The 16,838-nt window shown below is 42.2% G+C and overlaps 1 protein-coding gene across 4 annotated transcripts in view; it reads left to right on the top strand.

Annotated features, from left to right (window-relative positions):
- Positions 1–16,838, top strand: part of radil (Ras association and DIL domains) — a 32,118-nt gene that overhangs the window by 1,997 nt on the left and 13,283 nt on the right. For 3 of the 4 annotated variants that reach the window (XM_028591161.1, XM_028591187.1, XM_028591170.1), the window contains exons 2-14: positions 537–652; positions 738–756; positions 925–1,039; positions 2,174–2,678; positions 7,941–8,056; positions 8,160–8,342; positions 8,423–9,116; positions 9,849–9,979; positions 11,388–11,425; positions 11,630–11,781; positions 11,941–12,053; positions 12,339–12,455; positions 13,901–14,024. In XM_028591161.1, coding sequence (XP_028446962.1) covers positions 746–756; positions 925–1,039; positions 2,174–2,678; positions 7,941–8,056; positions 8,160–8,342; positions 8,423–9,116; positions 9,849–9,979; positions 11,388–11,425; positions 11,630–11,781; positions 11,941–12,053; positions 12,339–12,455; positions 13,901–14,024 — 2,299 coding nt within the window. In that variant the 5' untranslated portion in view covers positions 537–652; positions 738–745. The remainder of the gene's footprint in view (positions 1–536; positions 653–737; positions 757–924; positions 1,040–2,173; positions 2,679–7,940; positions 8,057–8,159; positions 8,343–8,422; positions 9,117–9,848; positions 9,980–11,387; positions 11,426–11,629; positions 11,782–11,940; positions 12,054–12,338; positions 12,456–13,900; positions 14,025–16,838) is intronic. The other variant, XM_028591178.1, reaches the window with a different exon arrangement.

Below are 16,838 nucleotides of genomic sequence, written 5' to 3' on the forward strand. Positions count from 1 at the left end.
GCAAAGTAGCTTTCCATTTTCTAAAGAATTTAATGAACCAATCCTGTTATGTAGAATATTAAATGCTGGATTTGAGTGTCATATTTTCCATTGTTGGTAAAGATCAATGCCAATGTTTTAAATTAAAGTTTAGTGGTGAGTCCTAAAAGATAAGATGAGACGCTGTGGTTAAATGCATCCTCTGAAGGCGAAGGTCAGTATGTGAATGTATAATGTGTTAGTAATCTACTGCAGTACAGACAAACTGGAAAAAAAACAACTTTTTATCTGCAGGTGATCAAAGCTGTACTCTGCCCTGAACTCAGTAAAAAAATGTCTTTGGCAAGCAATACGTAATATGATGTTGATTTGCAATTTTGACTCTGGTGTTAAAACTGCTGAGTTCTGTCAAGAAATCATTAAAAAGCAAAAAGCCACAGCAATATTATCTGAATCCCTGTGGGAAAAAAAGTTAACCTCAATGATCAGGAAGTCAGCAGGAACTCTTCAGTTTTGCTGTAAACTGACATTATATCGTTCTTTGTTTTCTTCTCCAGTGTGAAAGGTGACAGTGAAATGAAAAGCATCTGACCCTCAACTATAAACCTTTACCTGGTGCTGCTGCACATCGGAGTGACAATACGTAACAGTATCAAGATACTGTACTCACCAGGTGCACACAGTTTGGGTTATTTATCATTTTCTGTTTATGGGGATTTTACATAATAGATTTAGGGGAGATTTTCTTTACCTTACAGATCTACAAATGTTCCACAAGTAAGTGTAAAGATGTAGCCGTGAGTCCATCATTACCTTTTTTATGCATGGACTTTCTGCATTTGAGTGGGTGTCAATATTTGAATCATTTAAGATGGATTCAAATCCTTTTAAAATGGATTCAAATAAAGCATTTAAAATGTTAATAAATATTTCCTTGCTCACCAGTTGTGGAGTTTGTGAAGCCAACAGCAGCATCATGTTCTACGGTTCTTCCTCTGGGGCCAGTATGTCCCTACCGTCCAAGAGCCGCCTGAAACGCCAGAGCAGGACCTTCACACAGGTACACACGCGCGCACACACACACACACACACACACACACACACACACACACACACACACACACACACACACACACACACACACACACACACACACACACACACACACACACACACACACACACACAGACCATTTTGGTGTTAATCTCAAGAGACCAAGGTCAAAATAAAGGTCAAATTAAATGATGAAAACAAACACTCTAGCGAATATTAATACAGTTTTTGCTGAAATGCTTGGCGCTGCACTATATCTAATAATACCTATTCCGTTAAAGACCAGTTCATCCATATTACAAAAACAACAAACATTTTCTCACTTGTCTCTGGTGGTATACAGCCAATATAGAAAGTTTGACTTTATTTGCTTTTGCGATATCTAAAATTGATTATTCAGTATGTGATGCTGTGTTTGGAAAGACATGTTGTCGTTTAATTTTCAGCCCCTAGCTAGGATCATGACTCTAGGGATAGCGGTGTTGGTCAGTCAGTCGGTCGGTCCACCACTTTGGTCCTGACTGAAATATCTCATTCGTGGTCTCCAGAAATTGAAGCATACTGACTTTTGTGATCCTCTTATTTTTATCATCTAGCGCCACCATAAGGTTCACATTTGTGGTTTTGGGGCCATTAAATCTGGTACACATACATGTTCCCCTTCAGGATGAACTGTAACAACTTTGGTGATCCCCACTAGCACCATCATCATGTCACTTTTGTTTTTATGACCAAATACCTGCAGGTCTGACATTTCCACCAGCCTTAGCTTTACTTTGTGTTAAGTGCTGATTAGCAAACGTTAACACGCCAAACTAAGATGGCGAACATGGTAAACACTGTTCCTGCAAAACATCAGCATGTTAACATTGTCACTGTGAGCATGCTGATGTTAGCATTTGTCACATTTAGTTCAAAGTTTCTCTGTGATTGACTACAGCCTCACATTGCTGCTAGCATGGCTGAAGACACTTCGTCTTATTTAAATGTAATTTTCCAATGGCGTGAGCACAGCAAACAAAATTCAGCTCATTTTGGTGAACTGACCCTTCAACAAACAATGCAAGAAACATATACTGTAAATAATATCTGTGATAAAGTGGTCCTACAGTGCATTTAGTATTGTTTGTCTGTTCACCAGGTCCTGTACCGTACTCTAAGTTACAGAGATCGTGTCCCAGTAGAAACTGGGACAAACACTCGTGTGGATCGACGCTCGACGACTGAACCCCCAGAGCGACCGGCGGACGACCCTGCTGAACTCTCCACGCAGAGCTCAGCCCCCGGGGTGCTAAAGATTTTTGGAGATGAAATTTGTGCCGGTGCCAACTACAAGAGCATCCTGGCCACGCCGCGCTCCAGTGCGCAGGAGCTGGTGAAAGAGGCACTCGAGCGTTACTCTCTCAACAAGAACGCTGCCCACTCTTACGTCCTGTGTGACGTGATTGGGCGTTTGGAGGGGGGAGGCGGGATAGGAGGAGGGGGTTGGCGAACTGAATGTTTGCGTGCGATGGGGGACAATGAAAAGCCACTGTTGCTCCAAGAGCTTTGGAAACCCAGAGAAGGGCACGCTCGCAGATTTGAGCTGCGCAGGAGAGCAGAGGTGGAGGAATTCAACGCCAAGGAGAAGGACACCATCACTGCTGGTAAGGAGACACACACACACACACACACACACACACACACACACACACACACACACACACACACACACACACACACACACACACACACACACACACTCCAGCTGGTCTAATTCCCTTCCTTTCTTGACATGTCAAACTCAGCAGAAAAGCACAGTTCGTTACCTCCTCTGCAGTGTGTGTGTGTGTGTGTGTGTGTGTGTGTGTGTGTGTGTGTGTGTGTGTGTGTGTGTGTGTGTGTGTGTGTGTGTGTGTGTGTGTGTGTGTGTGTGTGTGTGTGTGTGTGTGTGTGTGTGTGTGTGTGTGTGTGTGTGTGTGTGTGTGTGTGTAGAATAAGAGCTTTTGTCACAGTTATTATCCTGTAGAGAAGATATTGTTCCTGGCAGATAACAAGTGTTTCTTCATGTGGAAGTGCTGTTGTGGAAAGGCAGAATTTTATTAGAAACACACACACTTGCAAGTTCCAATGAGCACTTAAAGAAAAAGGCACACACATGCACACACACACAAAACCGTGCACTGGAAATGCATGGACAGCTGGTCGATTGATTGAAAGCTGAATCCTTTGCGACCGGAGGTGTGGATGGGTGTGGGCATTCTAGTGTCTTTATGAATGACACATTTCTACTACAGATACAATATCAAGTACCTGCACAAAACTATACTGAGTCAGACTTGAACTGTTTACACTGAAGTGATATTACTGTTTCTGGGAGAGATTCACTCTATTCTCTTGATAGATGTCAAAGGATAACGTGTAAAATAATTGCACAGACTCATTAAAATTACTGTTATGACTTTACATCTGCAATGCAGTAATATGAATCTATGTCTGTGTGAATGTGTGTGTCTGTTGGAACCATGAAGTGACCTTTTACACAGATTGGTTTACTGATGGATGAAAGGTTTGCCAGACACACACACACACACACACACACACAGACACACACACTCTCACCCCTGTGCATCATGTTGAAGCCTTTAATAACCACACAGTTAGTGTACAACAGTGTTCAGAGAGATAGAACAAGTATTTCCAGCCTCACAGTCACACATTGCACTTTGCAGCCACACTAACATTTCTCATGAAGCATGCCACGGTTTGCTGGTTGCTATGGCAACTTGTATGGTAGCTAGAGAGTCAGTCAAAAATCTTTCTTTCTTATATATAAACTTAGCACAAAAAGTAAGGAAATTTGTGTTTGGTAGATTATTTCTCTGTGGTAACGTTGCTTTTTGGCAATAAACTTATACCGTTGTAAAGCCTGTTTAGTTCCCTTTCAAATGGTGCCCCATTTGTAAGGAACATGCGTTTGTGGGATGAGCAGCAGCGCTGAGTATGTGGGTTGTGCCCATGAAAAGTTTCCCAAATCTTCTCTGCCATTGCCAAACATATGCAATACTGGAACCTGAACATGTGGAGGAACGTTACATTCAGTGATGAGTCCAGATTCTGCCTATGGGAGTTGGATCGTCGGGTCAAACTGTGGAGTAGACGCAGAGAACACTATGTTGATTGCTGCACCGATAGAGTAACACCTTTTGGGGGAGGCAGTGTGATGGTGTGGGGCGGCATCTCCCTCACCGGAAAAACAAGGCTTGTCATCATTGGAGGCAATCTCAATTACGGTTGTGCAATTAATCGAAATTTAATCGTGATTATGATTTTGGCTCCCAATGATCACAAAAACAGAATAATCGAGTTTTGCAAGTAAACTCTTATTTTCTCTTGTGTTCTGAATGAAAAAATAAAGGCAAATTAAGGCAAATTTCACAGTTTTTTTTTTTTTTTTTTTACTGTTGATTTATTTAACTTTTTCCACTGTTTTTTTAAGTTCAATAATTGCAACATCTTTCCAGAACTCAGCAAGTAATCGTGTTAAATTATTGTCATTTCAATATTTACCAAAATAATCGTGATTATATTTTTTTCCATAATCGAGCAGCCCTAATCTCAATGCAGAGAGATATAGAGTGAGATTCTGCAACCAGTGGCAATCCCATATCTCCACAGTCTGGGACCGAACTCTATCCTCCAAGATGACAACGCTTGCCCCCACAGGGCGGGGTTTATCAGAGACTACCTCCAGAATGTGGTAGTGGAGAGGATGGAATGGCCTGCCAGCAGTCCTGACCTCAACCCCATTGAACACTTGTGGGATCAGCTTGGGCGTGCTGTTCGTGCCAGAGTGACCAACACAACCACGTTGGCTGACTTGCGACAAATGCTGGTTGAAGAATGGGATGCCATCTCACAGCAGTGTGTGACCAGGCTGGTGACCAGCATGAGGAGGAGGTGCCAGGCTGTTGTGGCTGTGTATGGTTCTTCCACACGCTACTGAGGCTCCTGTTTGTGAAATGAATAAATTGTTAAATTGCCAATATGTTTTGTTTCTACAATCATCCAATCCACAGAAACACCAAACGAGTTAATGGCAGAGAAGATTTGGCAAATTTTTCATGGGCGCAACCCACAAACTCAGTGCTGCTGCTCATCCCACAAATGCATGTTCCTTACAAATGGGGCACCCATTGCATTGCATTTGCATTTGTAAGGGAACTAAACAGGCTTTCCAACGGTATAAGATGTATTGCCAAAAAGCACAGAGAAATAATCTACCAAACTTTTTTCCTTACTTTTTGTGCTAAGTTTATATATTTTTATTATTGTTGCACAATACAGTTATTGCACATGTTTCTGACAAGACACAGGACAATATTAACCAACCATGTAAAAGCCATGGAAAAAGGAAAAGGTTGTTATTCAATTTTTTTCTTATGGTCAACTATTCCCATGAAAAGACCAAAAGAAGAAAAAAGAAGAAAAGTGGCGTGTATGTTTATGCAAAGTCATGATGTCATGTTGTTGTGCACATAATTATTAAAGGCAGGGTTGGTTAGGTTTGAGAAGTTTGCCAGATTTGAAAGTAGCATCTCCTCTAGGCATCGTCTAACCCCTCTCCCTGGCTCCCCAAAGAAACGTGCACGAGCACCACTTCAAAGCGAGGCGCCGCTCTACGTCTGCTTCAGAGCAGAGGAAGGACTGGGATTCAACTCCTATAAACTACTATATTTTACATACAACTACACAATTTACATAGTTTCCCTTTTTATTTATTATCAACCCGACCATTTTTGATTGTTCAGAGTTTTTACAGGATTACAGCAGCTACAGATGATGGATCGTTTTTGCTCCTTTTTCAGAGCCCATAAGTTATTTATAGCTCTTGGGGTGTAAAGACCATTTGAAAAATATATTAAAAAGTGTATATTGGAAAATGTTACCAACCCTTCCTTTTAATTGGTGGGGACCACTATACATTTTATGTGCTAGTGAGTATTTATAGCAGGACTATGTATGTGGGATTGACTCAAAATAAACTGAAGTAGTCATTGTAATGAAGGAACATGTTACTCAGTGCAACAATGTGTTTTTAACACTTTATGGACAGCTCTATGGCACAGAGGTATAACATACAGTATATTAGGCTTTGGCAACAGAGACAATACTTGATAACAGAATCAGTTTATAGTTGGTTTTTGTCTTTTCACCGGATTTGTTTACAATAAAAAATAAATAAAAGCTTATCACCAGCTTTCTCCTTTAAAGGCCCAGTGCGTAACATGTTTAGTTGTTCATTATCAAAATCTGTGTTTACCACCACCATCAATTCCAAGTATTCCTTTTGGCTTGAAATTCCTACTCATTGGACCTTTTTAAAAGCATTTCTCAGTGCTTAGAGACATGCCAGTTACAGTTACACAATGTGTCTAAAAATATAAACAAAAATATAAATAATGCTTCCTGAAAATAAACTGGTTTATTAACTAATACATATTAGTACACATATTTTCATTTCACACTAACCTTTTCTCTTTTGTGTTATCATGTTTAGAAAACTCACACACCCTGGAGTCACTTTCTCTTTACTTCTCTCTCTCTCTCACTTGTTGTCTTTTTTTTCTCCCCTGGTGTATGTGTGAGTGTGCATGCACATGTGTGAATTGTGTGTGTTGTTACACACACTTTTTTTTACAATGAGATAGCACTTTAAAGGTACGGTAGGATTCTCATTAAATACATGAACACATTACAGACAAATTAATTGTATTATCAACCTCCTATGATACAATGTACATTCCCAATTTTGCTGGTTCCAATTCTGATCAAATCAAAAACACCCGAATTGACCCAAATGTAAGCACTAAGCGGAGTATAGGCTATAGTTTGTAATTTAAAAAAGGCAGTTTTGGTCTGACTGTGAATACTATATCTTACTAATTTGACAGTGATATGTTCAAGGTGAAAATCCTGTACTTCATACCTTTAACTGTATCTCTCCTTACTAACTGCTGATGTGACTCACTAGAAGCACCACAGACTCTATTTTGCTCCACAGTGCATGCGTCTCTTGTGGTGTGCGGATCATGGTTGTGTTTATGGGGGTTATTCTGTGCGTGGTGTTTTGGTGAGGGGGTGTCTTCTCAGCCTCTCCCCCCCCACCCTTGCTTCCCTAACCCCTCCCACCCTGCTGTAGGGCCCAAAACCTCCCAATTCCTGGCGGCTCTAATGGGTCGGTCTGGGCTGGGCAAACACAGGAGCTCTCCGCTGCGGTCTGATCGAGCGGTACATTCCAGCTCTAAAGGTGGGGACTGGCCTCAGGTAGGGTGGCTGTCAGTCATTGCCATGGAGACCACTTCTACCTGCGTTGTCACCAGCGCCACCCCCATTGCCAGTGATTCAACCTGTGTGTGTGTGTGTGTGTGTGTGTGTGTGTGTGTGTGTGTGTGTGTGTGTGTGTGTGTGTGTGTGTGTGTGGAGCCATCGCATGGCCTCAAATTCCTCTAAAAGTCATGAGGAGTGCTCGACTCACCTTTCATCAGGTTTAATGTTGTCCGCCACATGTGCTGCTCCATCCAGCACCATTTACTTCATCTGACTGTTTTGTTTTACTTAGTTTCCAGTTACTTCACACATGACTGTTATGCACTTATGTACTGTACTTTACCCAGACTTCACTCATGAGTCAAACATACATGCTAACAGTGCACATGTCATGTTTCAGTACACTTTCTTCTTATTTTCCACTTTCCTTCTGTGTCCTCAACCTCTCTCTCTCTCTCTCTCTCTCTCTCTCTCTCTCTCTCTCTCTCTACTCGGCCTCTTCCTTTTGCTCCTTTTTATTATTCTCCTACTACTCCCTCTTGCCCTTCTCTTTCCCTCCACGTTTCACTCTCTTACTCCTCCTCTCTGCCGTCCTGTAGATATTAATGCTCAGGCTCGTAAGCTCCAGAGGAACAGGGCGAAGGGGACGCTGACCCTGCCCCGGTCTAGCAACTCATCCTTCTGCCGCAGCCTCAGCGAGACCAGCCTCAACCAGGTGTGGCCTCACAATCAAGCCTAGTCAGGACAACTGATTATTATTCACGGAACTGTTGCCAACCTGCCTGAAATCCTGTGTGTTTCTGTGCGTGTGCCTGCAGCTGGGAGTCGGAGATGAGCCCAAGCGTCATTACTCCACCCTGCCAGGGCCCTTAAGGGGTCGAGAACGTGAGGCGGCTTCCAGCGGCCGGAGGAAAGAGGAGGGGAGTCAGGGAGGAGGAGGGGTGAGGCACTCGCTTTACCAGTCCCCACACCTCCTGCTGCTACAGGGATACAATCGGCAGGTGAGGGTAGGCAAGAAGCGTTGTGTTGGAGGTGTCCAATACGTCTGATGGTGTGATATTTATCGTGCTGTGTGTTGCAGGACTGTTTGGTGTACCTGCTGAACAGAGAGCAGCACACAGTCGGCCAGGAGACTCCATCAGCTCGCCCCAACATCTGCCTCTTCTCTCCTGACATCCTGCCCCTCCACTGCCGCCTGCGCCGAGTCCCTGCGCCCCGTCGTAATGCCAACAGCAACAACAAGGGAGAGGAGCTGGGGGAGAGCCAGCGGTCCTGTGTTGCAGTTGAGCCGGTGCTCCACGCCACAGTTCTGGTGAACTTTTCCCGCTGCGAGCGCTCCACCACGCTGCGACACGGTGACCTCCTCTCCTTCGGAGCACATTACATCTTCCTGTACAAGGACCCCACAGGCGCTAAGCCTTTGCCTGCTCAGACCCTGGCACGCCTTCGCTCCCTGGGGCAGCTTTACGATGTAGGGGTGGAGGAGGGAGAGGGCAGCGCTCAGACTTGTAAGATGTGTGGTTCTGTGCTGAAGGACAGAGCAGCGGTGTCGAGTGTTCCTGCAGTCAGACGCAGCTTCAAACCTCACCTGGTAAAACCCCGCAGCGGGGGGCCGGCAGCGGTAGGGCCCCTTAGTTTGTCAGGAGGGGAAGGAGGAGGAAGAGGAGGAGGATTAGGAGGAGGAGGAGGTCAGAAAAGAAGGCTACAGTTGGACTTTGACCAGGCTCATGAAGACCAGCTGTTGAACAGGATTGTGTCTCTCATAGAACCTGGAGGTCTGTGCGCTGATATACAATATGAGAATATAAGATGGCCGTTTCACTTATACAAAGCAATGTTTTTATCTCAGTTACCTCTAGTGGTATCTAGCCATGCAGATAGTTTTGGTTTTGAGAAATCCATCTCTGACAACATTCTGCCGTCCCCCCAATACAGTGGAGGTGAATGGAATTGAATCTGTGGTGCCCAAAGCATTCAAAAATTATAACTTTTTTATAGTTTTATATCTGGTAACATTTTAATGTATCAGGGGAAATGAGATGCAGAACAACAACAGGAAGACTAGAATGAAGTTCTAGTCTTGTCACTAAACAGACAAATACACAGGTACAGTACAGTTTATTACACAGGGATTTGGGCACAGTTGCCGCTTTTGAAACATGGTTAAACACAGCAAAACAGTCCCATTTCATTCATTTTTTACTATTGTTTTTTTTTGTAGTCAAAGGGTATTTTAGGAAGAAGTGTCCATGAAAAGCAACATCTCCCAAAATCCGTGTCCTTGTTACTGCAAGTGTCCTTGTTACTGCAAATAATCCACAGACCTCAATGTTTTCATAGGGACTTTTTCCTTGAGCGAAAATAGTTAAAGTGATTTTTTTTTCTTCTTCTGTGAGCTGCATGATTAGATAGATGCCACTAGAGGTAAATGTTCTCAATTATATCACTTTATAAAAAAACAACATTTTAATAACTTGGGTGAACTGACCCTTTAAACTCTCTCTCAGGAGACGACCATAAGCTGACACCTGCCTACCTGCTGTGTCTGTGCATACAACACTCTGCTTCGACCTTTCCACCTGGGAGTTTTGGAAAACTGCTGCTCAAGATAGTCCGGCGAATCCAGACCATTGCATGGGTCAGTGTCTGCCTGACCCTGTCTGTCTCTCTGTGTCTGTCTGTCTCTCTGTGTCAGTGGTACTTTGGTCTCTGCTTAAGATGACCTCGTGGAGATAAACGGGTCAGCCATGTCGGGTCAGGTGAATAGTTAAAAAGGGTTGCATATCACGTTTTGTACTGATTACACACACACACACACACACACACACACACACACACACACACACACACACACACACACACACACACACACACACACACACTGTATTCTTATTTGAATATTAAAGTGCTCATATTATGCTCATTTTCAGGTTCATAGTTGTATTTAGAGGTTGTACCAGAATAGGTTTATATGGTTTAATTTTCAAAAAACACCATATTTTTGTTGTACTGCACATTGCTGCAGCTCCTCTTTTCACCTTGTTGAGCTCTCTGTTTCCATCTTTGTTGGGAATCGCCCATGCGCAGTAAGTACTGCTAGCTTGTCACTTGCAGAGTATGAGGGAGTGCCACGCTAGCAGCTAGGCGAGCATTCTGACATGTGTTACAAAGTGACGCACGTTTGTCTCTGAAGTAAAGGCTGGACTACAATAGAGCTGTTTGGAGCAGTTGGTGAACAGTGTTTTCTGTTGGAGATGGTAAATCCCTTTGGGGTGGACTTTCGGCTTTTTCACTTTGTAAACCTATAATGTGCACAAAAAGATATATATAACACAATAAAGGAAAGGGGAAAAGCCAAAAAGCATTATGTGAGCACTTTAAAATAAATGCATTTAGAAGATTGTAAATATAAAGGGTCTCCCCCAGGAAACCCAGATCCTGATACATCAATTTAGTCAGGAGATGAAACAGGAGCCACACTCTTTAGATATATAGAATTTGCTGTGTGCAATAGCATCTCTTCTTGTTTGTGTTGTATTGTTTTATAAAAGTATACGTTTTCTATATAAGCAATGGTGGTTTCAGATTAGGTGGTCTGCCTCTGCTATAAAACACTGCGGGAGACCCAGAATATTGTATGGCCTGCTGGGTTTTATTCAAAGGGTTTATATCTTTTATCCAAAAAGGGTGTTGCAAAAAATAAAGGGAGGCGGGAATCATCTTATAAATAGAGTAAGCTTTTATTTTATTCAGTCCAGTGGAGCACAAAGTATTTATCAGCATGCGTCAGTGTGTTAAATGTGATAGTGGTATTTTATTTCTGCAGGTTAGTGATAGCGTCATGAAGTATGGTTCTCCTACGCAACATCTAAAAGTTTAATGAGCATTTAATTGCTGTGTGTGTGTGTGTGTGTGTGTGTGTGTGTGTGTGTGTGTGTGTGTGTGTGTGTGTGTGTGTGTGTGTGTGTGTGTGTGTGTGTGTGTGTGTGTGTGTGTGTGTGTGTGTGTGTGCCCGTGTGTGTGTGCCCCGTGTGTGTGCCTTGCAGGAGAGGACAAAGGAGCTGGCTCAGAAGCAAGCTCAGCAGTGAGTATCGCTTTCGAACAGAAAGAGTGCATGTGTGCTCATTTACCGTTTTTGAGTGTATGTTGTGTGTTTAGTGCGTCTACCTAACTGTGTTTAACCCTCCACTCTGTGTGTGTGTGTGTGTGTGTGTGTGTGTGTGTGTGTGTGTGTGTGTGTGTGTGTGTGTGTGTGTGTGTGTGTGCGTGCGTGTGTGTCTCCATGTAGCCAGGACCCGGCCTCCTTGTCTCTGCTCAGTATCTCAGACTTGATCCCAGACCTGCAGACAATCTTCTTCTGGATGTCTAACTCCATCGAGATCCTCTACTTCATACAGCAAAGAGCACCAGCGTACACACACAGCATAGAGACACTGCAAGGTACACACACACAGAGTCTGAATGATGAGTGTGGAAACAACTTGGCTGAAAAGTCATTACTCACACTGACATACAGTAGACACTGATGCAGCTACATCTCTCCCTCCCTCTCAGCATATATCTCTTAAGTATGTCTCTATCTCTGTCATCTGTGTCTAGGCTCAAAGGAGTCGTTGCTATCGGCTACCATATCAGCCAACGAGGAGGCAATGACTATCTTGGAAGAAGTGATCATGTACACTTTCCAGCAATGTGTCTACTATATCACCAAGGTAATCTGTCACCGCGGCAACGGTGCCATCTTCTTAATGAGCGAGACTTTTTTTTAAATCTTGTTTTTTAAAAACCAGGCGAGATGAATAATAACAGACCCTTATTCAAACAGAAGACCTGATTGAGTTGTTACACACACACACACACACACACACACACACACACACAAGCAATCACTGGAGGAGGTCAGAATATGGATAAATTAAAGGTTATTTTGCAATTTCGGATCACTTCCATCATAACTGTGTGTGTGTGTGGGTGTGTGTGTGTGTGTGTGTGTGTAGGCTCTTTATGTAGTGTTACCAGGTTTGTTGGACTGTAATCCATTCCCAGTCGACAACTCTGAGCCCTGCTGGAAAGGAGGTGTAGGGTTTCCTGAACCTGTGCGCAGGGTCCTGCAGGTAAGCACATGTATTGTATTGTAGTACAGTCAAGATTGTCAGGATCATGAAAATTGTATTGATTATTAATTGTCATAAAGTGCCAAAAATGTAGATAATTGATTGTCTATTTTTGTATATTTAAAAAAATCCTTGTTTAAAGATCCCCAACAGACATATTTTAAGATACAATACAAAATACTCATAATAACCTGAAGAAGGCCTGTGTGCCACAATGCATTGGTGTGTTTTTTTTCTTCTCTTTGCTATGGATTAGCCGTATCAATAAAGGCTTTTTACCTTTTTCTTTAACAAGAGTGCCTTGGTTTTCACGATGTTCTGACTGTGCCAAATGTGTTTTTTCCACAAAAAGTTCAAATAACTGGTTAAAAATTCTTACAATATTACTACTTCTCCTTCCTTGAAAAATACAACATCTGTGTGTGTATATATATATATACTGTATATGCACAGTAAAGTTCAAACATTCAAGTGAAGTAACAATAAGCAAAACACATTTTGAGCAGATTGGGACTTTAATGTAAATTGGCAATACAGTTAATCAATCATCAGTTAATATGCAGTGGAGAAACAAAACGCCTTATCTTATTAAACTAGTGTAGAAGAGGATTAGAGACATGACAGAATGTGTGTGGATGTATTTCAAAATAAGTCAGAAATATTCAGGAAAAATAATAATTTTAGAAATAATTTTTCAGTCTCTAAACTTAGAATTTTAACAAGAAACTAAAAAACGTAGACTTTACTGTAATTCTGACATTAGTTTCAAAACATAATATTTTCACTCACACACACACACGCACACACACACACACACACACACACACTAGTAGTATTGCCAACATGATCTTGCTTTGGTGAAGGGTGATCCATAAAAATGGCAAAAAGACAAAGACTTTATGTGACAGACAGGAAATAGAAACGTATATGTAATTTTTTTAAGTTTAATAAATAATGATAGAGAAAACAGATCTTATGTTTTTAAACTGGGTTGTAACTTACTGAAATGAATCAGCATATTATCAGCAGTGTGTGTACAACATATCCTAACACACACCGATGCACCTGAAGGGGAGATGTTCTGCTAAGAATGAGACACAGTGGTCCACAGGTCAGAGTGGACTGTTGACACCTTTCTTTATTTTGCTTCACGCAGCAAGAAATATCATCTCATATGAGCTGACAAGGTCAAGGGTGAGACAGCCAAAACGCTGGCTTCCTTTTTCCACTTTTGATTTTTAACCATTTTTAATCTTGAGAAGATAATGTATACATCTGGCTGGAACTTGGGGAATGAATATAAAATGATGAACAAGACACAACCAGATTACTCTAAAGTCTTTTCTTTCTCGGTGCAAACATCAAATGGCTTCACTGAAGAGATATAAGCAACAATAGAGCAACATCATTTCTGTGCTCACATGTGTGTGTGTTTGTGTGTGCAGGTGTTTCAGAACGGCCAGGAGCTTTTGCAGGGCTTCCAGGTTCACCCGGAGATTCAGGCTCAGATGTTCGCTTACCTCTTCTTCTTCTCCAACGTGTCGCTGTTTAACCAGCTAATGGACAAAGGTAGGGCAAAAAGCATGCACACTCACACTCCATTAGACCTCCCTCAGGATTTGTACAGTTGTTAGTGTGTGTATGTGTGTGTGTGTGTGTGTGTGTGTGTGTGTGTGTGTGTGTGTGTGTGTGTGTGTGTGTGTGTCCCTGTGTCCTTGTGTCCTTGTCAGCATTTTGACAGAGACTAACCCATATTTGTCCTCAATGCCCTTCTCCTATCTGCATTCTGTTTCTCCCCCCTTCTCCTCCTCCTTCTTGCCTTCCTTCTTTCCATCTGGCCATCAGGGGCTGAGACAAAGAAGAGTAGAGGTGGGTCTGGATGGAGGCGAGAAAGAGGGGAGAGAGAATGGGGGTGGGGAGAGGGGAGAGCAAGAAGGTCAGAGTGAAGGGTAAAAGGCTGGAAGGCCGCCCAGTAGTTGTGACGACCTCGCTAATAGTCTATTACTTTGTCTAAATAAAGAAAATAGTAATTTACCGCTGGCTATATCCACATGTCAGACCACCTATCACTTGCAACCTCTCCACATCCTCCCCGTATCTTTAGCCACACATACACACACTCACGCACACACCATATGTCTTCATTAGCGGTGGAGACAGGAGAGATCACATGTCTGGCAAAGGGAGAAGGAGAAATACCTTTATATTCATGCAGAGGCTACCCTGTCCCCCTCCTCATCTCCACCTCCCTCTCTCCGTCTGTCTGGCTTTCTCTTTCTCTCCACCGCTCCCCTTCTTTGTCGCTCATTGATATTTCTCCACTGGTGGTGTCCATGGTAACGGTGAAGTGAGTTTGTGGCAGGTAGCGCTGACGTTTGCACTGGGCGCTTTGCAACACTCACTCTGTTAGCCTGATAATATGGCAACTCAGGAAGCGGTGCAATATGGTGCAGACACTCTGCTTTGTCCTGGATTTGTATGATTGTGTGTTTTGACACCTTTCGGATTGTTTGTTTGAGAGTGTACGATAACGTTTCTGTGTTTAAAGGTGAGTGTGTGTTTGTAAACCAGCTGCTATGAAGCATTATGACACATTTGCTAAGACGTTAAGTGATGTCTCGTCCAGTTGCGATGCCCTACACAGATTAGTGTATGCCTAGACATAAGCCTATTACAGAGGGGAGTGTATGCATATGTGTGTGTGCACCCAAAACATATGGCAGAATATTTGTGTGTGTGTGTGTGTGTGTGTTTGTGTGTGTGATGCTGCCAGTTTATTGTCTGCCTGAAGCTTTCTGTCATGTCTAAGTTGCAGAGGGAGAACTTCTGTGGTACAGACCAAAATGTGTCACAAAGTATTGTAAACTGTTGAGTGCTAAATAACTTTGATGTTGATTGTCTGATCAGATTCATAATCCTATTTACTTATTCTGTGATTAGACTGCTCCTGAATTAGGACTGTAGATTTTGGCTACACGCACCTGACACTGTCTTGAATATTACTTGAAGAGTCGAAACCCTTTCATAATTCTTTGACTTAAATAAATATCATGCCAGTTTAGACTATTTAATTCAGGCAAAGTTCTAGTACCGCTGACTGTATTTCAACATTTAACATTTGAAAACTGTGGCTTCTTTTGTTAGATGAAAATGAAGTTTTATATTATGAAAAAAAAGTAATGGATTTTAAGAAACAAGTTCTGTCAGGATTAATTTGACAATTAAAGTATCTGTATTTAGATTTTTATACACTTCTATGTTTAGTCCTTTGTCTATGATGACTAGTGTGTGATAGTAAACTTGAATATCTTTGGTTTTTCGACTGTTGGTTAAACAAAGCAAGTAATGAAGATGTCACCGTGGGCTCTTTTCACTATGAGAACCAACCAATTGATCAATTAATTGAGAAAATAATTGGAAGATTAATAATGAAGTAATCATTAGTTGCAAACCTACATTAAGTAGATGAAAGTTATTGTGTGGGTACGGACGTTGAGTTGGAAGAGTGTTGAGGGCTCATTGTACATTGCAGTTTGTATTTAGTGTACTTGGAGTGTGTACTTTTATTAATTGTATTCCGTAGTGTTTGTGCCTACTTGCTGAGTGCAGATGGAAAGTAGCTAGTAGCTAAATCTTGTAAATCTCTTCACTTTGTATGAGATTCATTCTTTTGTACATAGTCCCTGATTATAAAAAAATTTGATGTCGAAAAAGATATTGCTTTAGCATTTGTACAGACGATCATGTATCGTTGGCATTAGTCCAGTTGTTTGTCATTGTTTGTATCAAACCCCAGCAGAGGCCTGAGCTCACATTGGGGGGTATTTCAGAAAGCTTAAATAGGAATTATAGCTGCAGTGAGGTAATGGAACGACAGATTGACAAACTATGGGATGTCATCTTGACAAATGCCAGATTTCAACTTATCGCCTGCTTAACTTGCCACAAAACTTGCTTTCAGTCCTTTTGATGTGATCCAGAGAAAGAAAGGATTACACAGAGTGAGGAATGCCGGCTGTGTGCTGCTTTTTTTGTCAGCTGAGCCCCTCTGCAGCACTCGATTTGTATTCTGCGAGGAACAGGCAGCTGGTGGATGTTGCTATTGTTTCCTTGACTTCAACTTATTTAATATATGATCAACTTATTTAAAAAAAAAACATCTGTATTGTCGGATAACACACACTGTCTCTCTTTTAGTCTGCCTTTCTGTCATACACACACCCAAGAATAGAAAATCTACTGCAGTGTCTCTGATTAAATATCCAAACACTCACTTTTGTGTGTGTGTGTGTGTGTGTGTGTGTGTGTGTGTGTGTGTGTGTGTGTGTGTGTGTGTGTGTGTGTGTGTGTGTGTGTGTGTGTGTGTGCGTGCGTGCGTGCGTG

Source organism: Perca flavescens, chromosome 2, assembly GCF_004354835.1.
Source record: "Perca flavescens isolate YP-PL-M2 chromosome 2, PFLA_1.0, whole genome shotgun sequence".
NCBI classification, from domain to species: domain Eukaryota; kingdom Metazoa; phylum Chordata; class Actinopteri; order Perciformes; family Percidae; genus Perca; species Perca flavescens.